This window comes from Chelonia mydas, chromosome 6 (assembly GCF_015237465.2).
Source record: "Chelonia mydas isolate rCheMyd1 chromosome 6, rCheMyd1.pri.v2, whole genome shotgun sequence".
NCBI lineage: Eukaryota > Metazoa > Chordata > Testudines > Cheloniidae > Chelonia > Chelonia mydas.
Window position 1 is genome coordinate 36456987 of NC_051246.2, and position 12969 is coordinate 36469955.

General features: G+C 41.4%; 1 protein-coding gene across 4 annotated transcripts in view; it reads right to left on the minus strand.

Annotated features, from left to right (window-relative positions):
• The window catches only part of DENND5A (DENN domain containing 5A), a 110167-nt gene extending 105646 nt beyond the window's left edge, over nucleotides 1-4521 (minus strand). Inside the window, exon 1 of one of the 4 annotated variants that reach the window (XM_037899781.2) lies at nucleotides 3943-4521. In XM_037899781.2, coding sequence (XP_037755709.1) covers nucleotides 3943-4042 — 100 coding nt within the window. In that variant the 5' untranslated portion in view covers nucleotides 4043-4521. The remainder of the gene's footprint in view (nucleotides 1-3942) is intronic. The other 3 variants (XM_037899783.2, XM_043549917.1, XM_043549919.1) reach the window with 3 other exon arrangements.
• Nucleotides 4522-12969: the final 8448 nt, after the last annotated feature.

The window sequence follows — 12969 nt, forward strand, 5'->3', positions numbered from 1 at the left end:
CACTACACACTTCTCATTACATTTACAAGATGCAGACATGAGATCTAAATTCAGAAATCCTATCCATACTGCTGCAACAATAAGTTACACTATAAATATAGATTTGTCTTAGGGCTTGTCTACATTGGCACATTACAGCGCTGCAACTTTCTCGCTCAGGGATGTGAAAAAACACACCCCTGAGCGCAGCAAGTTTCAGCACTGTAAAGCGCCAGTGTAGACAGTGCACCAGTGCTGGGAGCCACACCCCTCGTGGAGATGCCTTCACAAGCAACATAAAAGCGCTGCCAGTGTAAACTAGCCCTTAGTAATAGATGCACTTCATTATTTCATCTATTAAGTAAAAATGTTTGTAATACAGACTTGCTAAACTACAAAAATTCTACCAGAGTCTTCTGGGGGTTCTACAGAACCCATGGAAACACACCTCACTCCCTCACTTGTCCCCCACTCCAACCACCCCAGGGAGAGTTTTTAAGATATGACAGTATGACTCGATCAACTACTAGCAAGTAAAAATTTTCTAGCTGCTTGTCACCAAGACATCCAGTAAGAACAGTTTTCATTACTTCACTGAAGTCCAAATAACCATGCTGTATAAATTTCTGGATCAAAAAAAGTAACTTGGAGGTAGAGAATATATTATCCTTAAACCACTCTGAGCGTAAATGCCAATCATGAAGTTTTGTAAAATGTTATGACATTTAGTAAACTTTTTATGTAGATAGAGGAAAGTGGAAACAGAAGCCACCTTTTAAGCAAAAATAATCAGAAAGAAAATCGAACTGTTTGTGAGTTTATAGTTTATTTACGAAACTCCAACAAAATGCTATATGATCAATATTATTGTAAAACACCTGAAGTATAACATTTCATTAGCTTGGCTATAACAAAATATGCTTACAGCATCCCTAGGGGTTCTGGCAGCCATTGTCAATTTCCTGAAGCAAGTTTAAAGTTACTATGACATCATTTGGGGGCTTTGCTCAAGGCAGACCTGATGCAGAAAAGCCCTGAAGAGAATCTCAGTGTGCTCCAATCAAGGGATCGTTTGTGTTTAGCTTTGCTTTATTTTAAGAATCCTGCTTCCCCCTCCACCGCACACAGCAACTGTAGTGCCAATGCCTCAGTTCCAACAATGGCCATTTATTAAGCAAATTGCTTCAACAGTTCAAGAATACAGAATGGATTTTTTAAATACAGAAGGAAGAGGAAAAGCTACACAATGCTCCTTTCATTCAAATAAATGAATCTTCCAGGAAGCAAAAAACATTTAAGAGCCATTTCCATTTACTTCAATGGGCTTTGGATCAGGATCTTAGCTTAGTTTGTTCAGAGAGTCTGCTTAAGACTTAAAAAGCAACATCTGCCAACACATTATCATGCATAACTAATACTAGTTTCTTACACTAAACTCATCCAACTGTACTGAAACTCCAGTTAAATTTATATTCAGTGAAGTTATATCAAATGTTTTTTCCTCTCAATTGTTTCACTTTGCTCCAAAATCCTCATTTTTTTTTCCCCCTGAAGGAATACAGAATCTCTTTAAACAGAGTGCATACCACACTAGCAAAATATGATCCCAATTCTGCAAGTTACTATACGCAGGCAGACCTGGCACCCACACGGAACAGTCTGGAGGATCGGGGCCTATATTTCCACAAATTTCCTTTAGCAAGAAAAGGACGTACAAAACAGCATATTCCAGTCTTTATTATTTCAAATTCAGACATAAAATTAAGGTAATATCATACAACAATCTTTCAGTTTCCTAAATATTAGATAGTTTCTCAAAGTAACATTTATTATGGGAGGAGGAGCTATTCACATGCAACAGAGGGAAGAACTATTGTGCAGCAATTTGTGGAATTCAGGACAAGGCAAAAAATAATAGGAGTGACAAAAATAACACCAGGAAGAATCCACTATTTTCAGCATACAAGTCTTGTTCACTCCTAGCTTTTATTAAAGCAGCAAACTTTTTACCCCAAATACATTTAACTATTCATATCCTTAAAACTAAATTTTATAATGTACTTTAAAGTACCAGATTGTGCCATCCTTACTCACTCATTCAGACTGATGTCGTACTTTACAGTCATTCCTGTGGAAACTGAAAAGGACTCATTATACAGTAAGTTGTTACTCTGCATGAGTAAGGGTGAAAAAATCTGGCCCTAAGTGATTAATATGAAAAAGTTTCAGTCTTAGCCAAAATGATGTAAATTTAGTCAATAGAATGAGTACTCCTCTATACAAATTTCACTCTACAGTGAACATAAAAAAAAAAGTCAAGAATTTCCAGTCAATATTACTAAGACAGTAACACCCACCACACATTATGAAACACATTTAAGGAAGCAAGAAAATGCAAATTGTGGGCCAGATTCTGAGCTCAGCTACACTACTGTATACACAGAATAACTCCACTGACTTCAGTGATGTTATGCCAGATTCTGATACAGTGTTTGGACGGAAAAGGGTCTTACTCCATGAATAGTCCAACTGAAGTCAATGGAACTACTTGTGAAGCAAGGTGCTACTAAACCAGAGAAAAACATATCAGAATCTGGCCCTGTAAACTTAATATAAGCATAGGAGGATTGTAATGATATTGTAAGACACACCTCCTAACCAGAGGCCAAAAAAAATGCATGTGTCAGATAAGAATGACACAGCTTCTAAGACACACTATTGAATCCAGTTAAAGGAAATAAACGAATATCTTAGAAATAACAAAACTGTTCTCTTAACATTTTTATTGCTCTTAACTTTTGTTGTAACTCAAGATAATACAAACATGCAGAATATAATTTAATCTCTCTCTAAAAAGGAAGCATATGATTTTTTTAACTCTATACATAATTTTAATAATTTATTTTAAAACGTTATTTTAAGAGCCTCCAGGAATCTCACATCAATTGACAGAAGCAGCCGCAGTAGAGATATAACACCACCACACATGTAAGTATACACACCCTACTTTTAAAAAGGGCATTAACCTTGTTTTAAGCACAGATAAAAAGCTCCAAAAAAGTGTAGCCATGTACAGAAGAATTTTAAAAGTGATGTACTTATCTAGAATATTTTCAGTGCCTACCTGAACCTGTTAATTCCCTGGCCTCAAACCAGAAGAGTGATCTCCTATGTACAGTGACCTTAAGATGTAAGATACTGACCATTATGAATGTGTTTGGGACATATTGTACCATCCCAACATGCCTAATTACTGCACTCCTACACTCACCAGCACCCTAGTTATGATAACTGATACTTGTAACATTTCCGTTAGGTTTGAAAGCTCCTCCTGGCTTTATTTGTTGTTTCTTCTTGGAAAGATACCCCTACGCTGCCGAGCTCTTTTTAGAGGTTGTTTCTAAACTGCTTACATCGCCTGAAATAAAACACACCTCCCCAAGCATGAGCGCGGCCACAAGGCCGTTAATCCGGAGAAGGGCCACGATAGGCGTTTCTGTGCGGCCCTCCCCCTCCAGCTGTTCAGAGCTGCCGCCAGCACCCTCCTCCACCCTCCGTCCTACACCAGGGCAAAGCGACAGAGCATTTCAGCCCCCCCAGCGGCCCCTACTGGGACCAGCAGCCGCAACTCGGGGTCTTACAGCGCCAGGGCGCCCTGTTGCTGCCACAACAAAGCAGCTTCCAGGGACCTTTTATTGACGCCCTATGCCCCCGATCCGGCGTGTGCACGAAGCAAGCCGCGGGAGCGGATCGCAGCGCACCCCGGCCCCGCGCTTCATCCCCACCGGCAGCCGGGCATCCTCCAGGGCAACCGCAAATGCCCGCAACCCCCCTCCACCACCACGGCAAGCAACCCCGCGGCGAAGCGCCTCTCCCGGGGGAACGGGGCCGACTGCGAGCCACCCCCTCCCGCAGGGGCTGCGCGCCGCTGGGGACAAAGGCACCTCCCCCGGCGCCCCTCACCCGAGAGCTCGTCCGGCTCCAGCCCGGTCTCGGTGTCCAGCCCGCAGATCACGAAGTAGTCGGCGAAGCGGCCGGGTGCCGAGGAGCCGCCTCCGCTCATGCTGGAGCCCGAGGGGTGCGGGGGGCTCAGCGCGCCCGCGGGGAAGCGGCCATCGCCGGGGCTGCTCCAGCTGTTCCAGCTGCGGCGGCGGCGGCCGCTGCCTCCATGACGGAGCGGAGCGGGCAGCGCCGCACGGCATTGTGGGTACAGCCCCCAGCTGTTCCTGAGGGGGCGGGGGAAGAGAGAAACCGCAATGCTGCGCGTGCGCTCTGAGCGGATGGGATGACGTGATGTTGCTGCCTGTCGGAGGCGGGCCGGCTCTGGGCGGGGGAGGGGGCGCAGGTCTCACGGCATCGCCCCGCCCTTGTTGTCTCACGCGCCGTCCTCTCGCGCTTTCCTTTCCCGCCCAACGGCTCGTCCTTCCCGCCCCCAGCCCGGTGCACGGAGCTCAGCTCCCTCTGCCCCTGGACCCCTGTTCCCCCAGGAGCCCGGCGGTGCTGGCTCGGGCCAGCGGCCTGTCCAGCCCGGTGTCCGGTCTGCCCACAGTGGCCGCTGCCCGGTGGTTCCGCGGGAATGAACAGGGCTGTTACTCGGGTTGCCAATTTTGATTGGACTATTCCTGGAGATTTCATCACACGGCAGTCTTTCGTTGCTGGAGACTCCCGGGCAATCCTGGGCGGTTGGGAACCGCTGCTGTTCACTCAGCCGTCCCTGGTCCTGCAGTTCCAGCCTCCAGCAGTCGGAGGTTAAAGGATGCTGGGAGCATGAGGTTGCATCCCTGCCCATCCTGGCTATTAGCCGCTGCTGGACCGATCCGATAGGAACTTGCCTAGTTCTTTTTTTGAGCCCAGTTATATTTGTTGGCCTTCACAACATCCCCTGGCAATGAGTTCCACAGGTGGACTGTGCATGGTATGAAGTATTTCCTCTTGTTTGTTTTTAACCTGCTGCTTATTAATTTCATCAGGTCACCTCTAGACCCTCCTGCTGCTCCCCACCCACCTTCCAAGTTTAATGAGACTCTCCTTCAAACCCCTCATTATACCCCTTTCTCTGCCCTTCAAACCTGTAAAATTTTCCTAAATTTTCTCGTGAGGTAGACTAGGCAAGGTCAATCACAGACAGTGGTATAGTGTTGACCTATACTAGCTCCCTGGCTGTAAAAAAATATCCTTCCTCACAGAGACTCTAGTCTAAGAGCTATTTCTCTACCAAAAAAAAAGTGTTTTTTTACAGTGCTGTAACTAACGCATGTTAACTATCCCGTTGTAAAAGCCTGGTGGAGACAAGGCACCTGTGGTTCTTTCATGACAGTACAAGCCTGGGACTCGGGTTCAATTCACTTTTCTGCTGCAGACTTTTTGTATAACCTTGGGTAAGTCATCTAGTCTCTTTGTGCCTCACTTCCCCATCCTTAAAATGGAAATAATCATAAGACTGGAAGGGACCTCGAGAGGTCATTTAACCTAGTGCCCTGATCTCATGGCAGGGCTAAGTATTATCTAGAACTGTGGTTTTCAAACTCTTTTTCTGGAGACCCAGTTGAATAAAATGGTTGATGCCCGCAACGCAACAGAGCTGGGGATGAGCGGTGTGGGGAGGGCTCAGGGCTGGGGCAGAGGTTTAGGGTGCAGAGGTGAGGGCTGTGGGGTGGAGCCAGGAATGAGGGGTTCAGGGTGTGGAGGGGGCTCTGGGCTGTGGCGGGTGGTTGAGGTGCAGGAGGGGGTCAGGGCTCTGGGCTGGAGGTACAGGCTCTGGGATGGGGATGAGGGGTTTGGGTGTGGGAGAGGCTCAGGGCTGGCATACTGGCCGCCGCTTCCAGCAGCTCCCCTTGGCCTGGAACAGCGAACCGTGGCCACTGGGAGCCTCAATCGGCCAAACCTGCGGACGCAGTAGGTAAACAAACCGGCCCAGCCCGCCACGGTCTTTCCCTGCACAAGCAGTGGAACAAGTTTGGGAACCACTGCTCTAGAGAGTTATTGTGCCAAATTTGGAGACTTTCAGTCATTAAAGTGTGAAAGAGGGATTTTAGCCCTGCTTAAGTGCAAATCTCATTGTAACCTTACCTATGGAGTCACTACTGACATCTCTGTAATAGATGAGTGGTTAGTTTGTATGATATTCACACATGGCTTTGACTAGTGCTTTATTAGACACATCCTTTACTTTTCACAATTCTAAGTTAATTATAACTTTACTAATAATTTTTAGTTTTGTTTGTGTCTGAGTCTTGTGTTCATGAAAAATACCAAATTAACAAACACCTTCAGAAACTAAAGTCCTGTTTCTCCATTGGACAGGTACACATGAGTAGCAGCAATGTAAGTTTGACACCACATCTGTGTCTCAGATATAATGTAGTGTTGTGGCTTTGCTGAGTGGTAGAAGAATTCAGGTCAGTTTCCTGTTTGGAACAGAAATCAGTGATGCAGGGCAATTTGTTTATTTACCAAATGTACACAATTCTTGTTTCCTCCAAGGAGGTGGAAATAAACAACACATAGCATCACCCTCTTGCAGAAGTCTCAGAAAAGAATTTCTGTCCCATCCACAGAAGCAGCTATCTTGCATTTCTGTTTTTCCTTAAGGTGTCATACAACTCTACATTTTCACAGTTGCAGGAAATTATGGGGGTGGGGGTTAGACAATAATTATTTAATTACAGTAGACATTGAGATTCAAAAAGTTAAAGCTTTATAATAAATAAAACGCAAATTGTGAAAATCGCATGTCAAAATTAATATCCTTAATTCAAACACTGATAAATTTTCAAATAGCATTTTTCTTACTTTGCCTATCTGTAAATTTCAGTTATTATTGATGAAAATATTTCTTTGGTTTGTGTGTGTATGGTAAAATTGCCACTTACCAGCATTTATCAAGAACAATCTAATCCTTCCAAGCTTAGCTATAACCCACACAGCGCTGCTTAAGAACTCTCTGAGCATGGCTACTGTACAGTATCTTCAACAATTTCTATTGAGAGTTTCACCCCAAGATGCTTATACATTAATTACCCCTACCATGCAGGCCATTACCCTCTTCCACTATAACCCTGGACACGGTTAGTTCAATCTCCATCAGCTAAGAATTAGAGGGGGAAATGTTGATATTAGAAGACACATATCTTGATCATAGTAATAATCACAGCACACTGATTTCTCTTTAAGTACAGATGAAAAAGCTCACCCAGAGCTGCACTCACATATAAAAACTGCTTCTTTTTTTCTCTTTACACCATTCCATTAGAGCATATGGTTCACAAACCTTACAACGTTTCTTTGGTAGAAGGAGCAATTATCTGTAATTCAACAAGTGCTCTTTCTTCTGCCTGCAAATAGAAATCAAAGCATTTTCTGGTCTTGCAAAAGAGGCGCCTGCTCCACATTATGAAAAGTAAGTCATTATACATTTACGGTACAGTTCTACTTCAACTTCAGCAATCTGCCACTATGATGGAGTATTAAGTAATGGTCAGGCACATCAATCACAGGATTTGTTGGATATGTCTAACCTCATTTTGAGTAGAGAAAGGTATGCGGTACAGTACTGTATCTTTCCCAGACCCAAAGCTAACACATTGTAATTAATCATGGGGAAAAAAGAGAAAAGAAAAAACTAACTTTTTAAGCAAATGGAAATATATATATATTGTTTATTAAATTTAAATATATAAACATTTCTGTTGCAATGGTATACACCAGTGAGATGTATGAGATAAGATGAATTTCACCCTTGTGCAGAGGGCCAGCACAATGGCCTATGCATCATTCAAGTTCCATTTAGGCTGTTTTGGGGCTCACCTAGGGCTTAAATGCATCGGCCTTTGTGCTGGCCCCCTGCACAGAGACAATTTTTTTCAACCATAATGTACATATATAATCATCAGTTGTGATGTTCTATATGCAAATTCAAATTGGTATGATACTTCCTTTTTAAATCGCTATTCTCAGTCATTCATAAAACTCCTAGTTTTCAGATTTTGGTCCAAAATTTCTCATGATTACTGCCCAGCAGTATTTTTTTCTGTTTTTTTTTAAGGTAAAAGGGGGTTAATGGAGTTTCTTAAAAATTAGTTCAGCAATTTTGGAGTTATCTAGACAGGAACAAAAAAAGGCTTCTTGCCTATTAAGAAAGTTTTCAGATCAAAGGAAATTTTACTCAGATCCTGAATTCTGATTCAATAAGTTAAATTGCGTTGTACAAAGTTTAAAAAGTCATTTTCTGGTTTTAAAACAAAAAGACTTAAGACTTGCCATGCCTTCAGAATGAGGCATGGTGCCTTTTGCCATGTAAGAACAAGTTTGGTTATGAATAACAGGGATAAAAGGGATTAGTAGGGATGTTTAAAATAGCACACAGCACATCCACAGCATTGCATAACTATAGAGGAGTTAGATGAATATTCAAAGTGCTGGATACGACAGTCCATTTTGGCTCTGATCCTGCTGTCCTTGAAATCAGTGTAGAAATTCACATTGACTTCCATTATGCCATCCATGTTATGGCACTGCATGGTAGAAACTTGTATAAAAAGCTAGATAGGCTTCTGCACTAAGATTAGTGTAGCAGAGGGAGGCTGTAGCTGCATTTTCCTGGTCTTAGGAGAATTTCTAAGCATTTTTCTTGTGCGTTCAGGCATCTTTCAAAGTCTTTTCCCATTTCTAGTGCTGTAAAGCTACTTGGACACACTGTGACACTCATCCAATTTCTTAGCCTGCACTTTGTGAGCTGATGGGAAGGGCGAGGGACGCTGTGAAATCTTGAAATTTTGCATACAAGTAACTTTTTCAATGTTATAAACGTTTCTGTCCTAGCCCTTCCCAGTTCACCTTAACAGCTTCCATTTCAGGAAGGTACAGGTTTTTGGTTATGCCAAGAAATACCATAGCAATCCAACATAAATAATTACCCATCCATAGCACAGTTCATAACAGTGCTTCAACAAGTGATGCTGCATTTCTTTTATTAAATAATGGAACTGGCATGGACATTGGCCCTAACGTCCTTTGGCATCTTTTTTATGGGTTCACTGTTCTTCCCCTTTGCTGGTTATCAGGAAAACCAAATCATCTTTCACTTTCTTGGTCCTTTAGTTTAGAAAGTCATTTGGGTTTTTTGGTTTCAATTCATTCTTTTAGGTCACCACCTCAGAATGCATCTTCAAACAAAAAATTTTCAAATCATGCCCCACTCTTTGTGTGGGATTACTGGGAAGCAATCCCTGAAAGCTGCTCTCCTTCACTCCTAAAGTGTCTGCTGGAATCACTCTTTGTGCTGGTTTTTTCAAAGAACTGAGGCACCAGCAAGAACAGAAAAGACTTCACTCATTATTGACAGAATAACTAAACACTTAAAGCCAGATCATAAAGGCCTTACTCAGGCAAAAACTCTCATTGAATCACTGGGAGTGTTTCCTGAGTACGGACTCAGTAAAAATTGTCGCGTCAAGAGCCTAGGATTTGTACCTTTGTAGCATGTCTGGTGGCTCGAACTGGAAAATGATACATTACACCAATCCCTCACCACATGCATCCCAGAGTAGGAGCAGTTGTCGCATAAAGGTCATTGTCTTGAACTCTATAAAGTGTTGTTTGTTGAAATAAAATTTTGACAATCATCTGTTCACAACATGGAGAACAGGTTTTTTATATGGTGTAATTTTCAAACAGCCAAGTTAACGTTAGAAAAACAGCTATTCATATTGTATACCTTTCTATTACCTATTGCATTTCATGGAGCCTTTTTGATTACAACCATTCAAATAGTCAGGTTTGATTTTTTTTGCATTTTTAAGACAGCTTTTCAAATTTTTTTTTCATGTTTACTTTGGTTAGGGATCTGGGAGAGAAATTGAACATCTGTAAATTTAATGAAATTAAAAATATTGGTGTATAATCTTTGCTAGTTATTTTTCCAGTTCTGTTGATGTTTGCAGTGTTATTTTAACCATGTTGGAGACAAGATGGGTGACATAATATCTTTTATTGGACCAACTTCTGTTGGTGAGAGAGACAAGCTTTTTTAGGTCAGGTTCTAATGATAACAGTCCACTGATTTCATCAGACTATATTATCCCTTGAATGGCTCTACGTATAGTGAAGTATTCACATTCCTCCGCTCCAGCGCTGCTTCAGCATAGTCTGTCAACGCATGTTAAGCATAATACGCAAAACCAGTCTCAAGTTGTCAGTGGGCAGTAACAGCATTGAAACATGCACGTTAATGTCTCCAAATGAATCATTATGATGTTTCATGACATCAGTACTACAGTGTCTAGTATTCCATGTTTACAGGCATCTCCATTTCACCAGAATGGCTTGAGTACTTCCTGAAGTGCACCAGGGTGGCATATCAATGCATCATCCAAGCCACCTTTTATATGCAGGTGCCATGAAGCAAAGTGGATTCACTGGTTTTATATTTTCTTTAAATGCTATCATGAAAATAAAATATCATGCAAAAATTACATTAAAACATTAGCACTGCCCTAGATATTACCCCACTTTTTAACTTATCTGCAGCATACTATCCCCTTTGAAGCTTGAAATGTAAATCTGATCCCTGACTGATTCCCCTCCCCTCCATAAACTCACTAGTTTATTGATGCTGCTCTTGTGTATACCCAGATACCATAGCCCTTTTATATACATAACTCCCACTGTGGTCAACTGGAATTTGGTGTGTGCAATGAACTGCAGGATTAGGCCTATTATTATTTCTGGTGTGCAGCCTATTAAAAAATACAACTAAGTAAAATCATTCTTTTTGGCTTGCCCTATTTACAAATAGTTGTGGAGGGGTTTTGTGGGGAGAGGGAGCATGGTAATTACAGGCTCCCAATTAAAAATACTGCTGTAGCCACCTTCCACACCAGAGTTCCCTCACAATCCTTATTAAAATAGTTATTTTTATTTTATATAAATTGTTACCATACATTAGAATGAAGTAAGTACTAAAACAAAAGAAGGAAAGAAAAACTTCCTGTACAGCTAAATAGTATACATTAGTTTACCACCGTATAGGACCACAATTAAATAATATAAGTGAAGGCAGGAGATTTAAAAGAGGTGCAATGTTCTGGGTCAAGGATGCCATGTCAGCACTTTCAATGTGGTTTTAAAAACGTGATTTCTTTTTTGTGGGGGAGGCTCTGTTTAAAAAGAAAAACCTAAAATGTTAGAATTATTCACCATAGCCCAACACAAATCTGGTACACATCATCAAGGATGCAGATAAGAGTATTATATTTGCATTAGATTTTAGATTCCCTGGTTTAAGAGATGTTATTCAGATAAGTAATTCAAAAATGTTTTAATTCTATTTATACCTTAGTTTTAAAATTCAGTTTTAATAATCTATCTGCTTTATTAATTTCATCATTTAGGCTGTCTGTTTTATACTTCACTCAGTGTGAAAAAGTTAAAGTCAGTTCCATTTAATAGCTCATACTCTACCACAACTCTTTTGGGTTTTCAGCCCTGCAGGGAAGTATTTATATCCCAGGAACTATCCATTTCCCCTTATTTTTCCCTCCCATTAAAACATTTTTATTCATATTGAGAGTTAAGGAAAATTGGAAGGGTTATTTTAAAAATTATTGTAAACTGTACACCTGAAACACATTAATGTGCTCAAAACGTTTGTGAAATGTTCAGCATTCAAGACATCCCACATACTTGCAATTATTAGCTAAACTAATTTATTTTTTCTCAAAATAGTAAAGACAATTATTTTAGAATTTAAACTAATCAAACACGCACAAGTGCTAAGGATTCAGTCATCAAGATTTGAGAAAGAAAAATGTCTGATAATTCAAGCTCAGAAGAAAATTTATTCCCCCCTCCTCTCCAAGCTCCCAGAAAAGGTTTTCAAGACTGAACAATGTCTTTGATAAATCTTTATCTTGGCTCAGTGAATGATCTTTATGTCTGATGGGCCCAGTGGCTTATTACATACATTAAGGCTGTAGTAGACTAATTATTAGAGTGTCTAAAAAAGTACTTGGAAGTAATCTGAGTCTGCCAGGTGAGTAGAACTGGAGTTAGCAAGCTTTGATTTTGTTAACCCATTTGTAACCCTAGGTTAGGAATTGTTGTACCCTGGGTCTCAACCTGGAGCTCCAGCATCTACATTGCATTATCCAAAACCATGTCCAACCACCCATATCCCAGACTTCCTAGCACTGCCCCAAAATGTGGCTGCTCTAGCCCTTTGTTCATGGTGCAGAATGGGAAAACTTGACTGTGCAGAGGATAAAGGAAGTCAGCCCATGGGATTGTGGGATACTGTTGACAAACTCTCAGAGGACACATCCAGGGTGACTGCATCTATGCTGCAAAGCAATGGAACTTGTACCCTGTATCCTGGTTTTACTCAGGCCCTTCACCCCATGAGATCCTGGGACCACACCCTGGGTTAGCATGATTTGTGTGTAAACGGAAGGGGGCTTAGGCTCTGGGTTTATATTGCAGTGTAGACATACCCCAACAGAAACAGAACCCAGCTGCTTATGTTGGGCTTTGTGCATTCAGAATTGCCAGCATCTGAACGCTGGATAGCTCTGTAAAGAAGTTGTTGGTCTGAGCTACTAATAAACTGTTCCCTCACTCTTATCCAGAGCGCACTCTTCCCTACAGGGCTCTCTGGACATTTTAGTGAAATTTAGGTTTTCTCCTTTCTCTTTTTCCAATTGTTTAACCGTAGAATTGAAAGTAATGAACAATATTAAAGAAACTCTATTTAGTAACTAAATTCTAATTATACTAAAAATACTAAATTCTAAACCCACAAACCAGAAATCTAGTACATATAAGGAGATAAAGAAATTTCACATATAACACCTTCCCACAAATCTTGAAATACAACATGAAGTAAGGAACTGGGTACGTTTAGTTTGTAAGGGAGGAAAGTAAGGGGGGACATGATAGCAGTCTTCAATTACTTGAAGGGCTGCCATAAAAAAGATAGAGAAAGTTGCGCTCTTG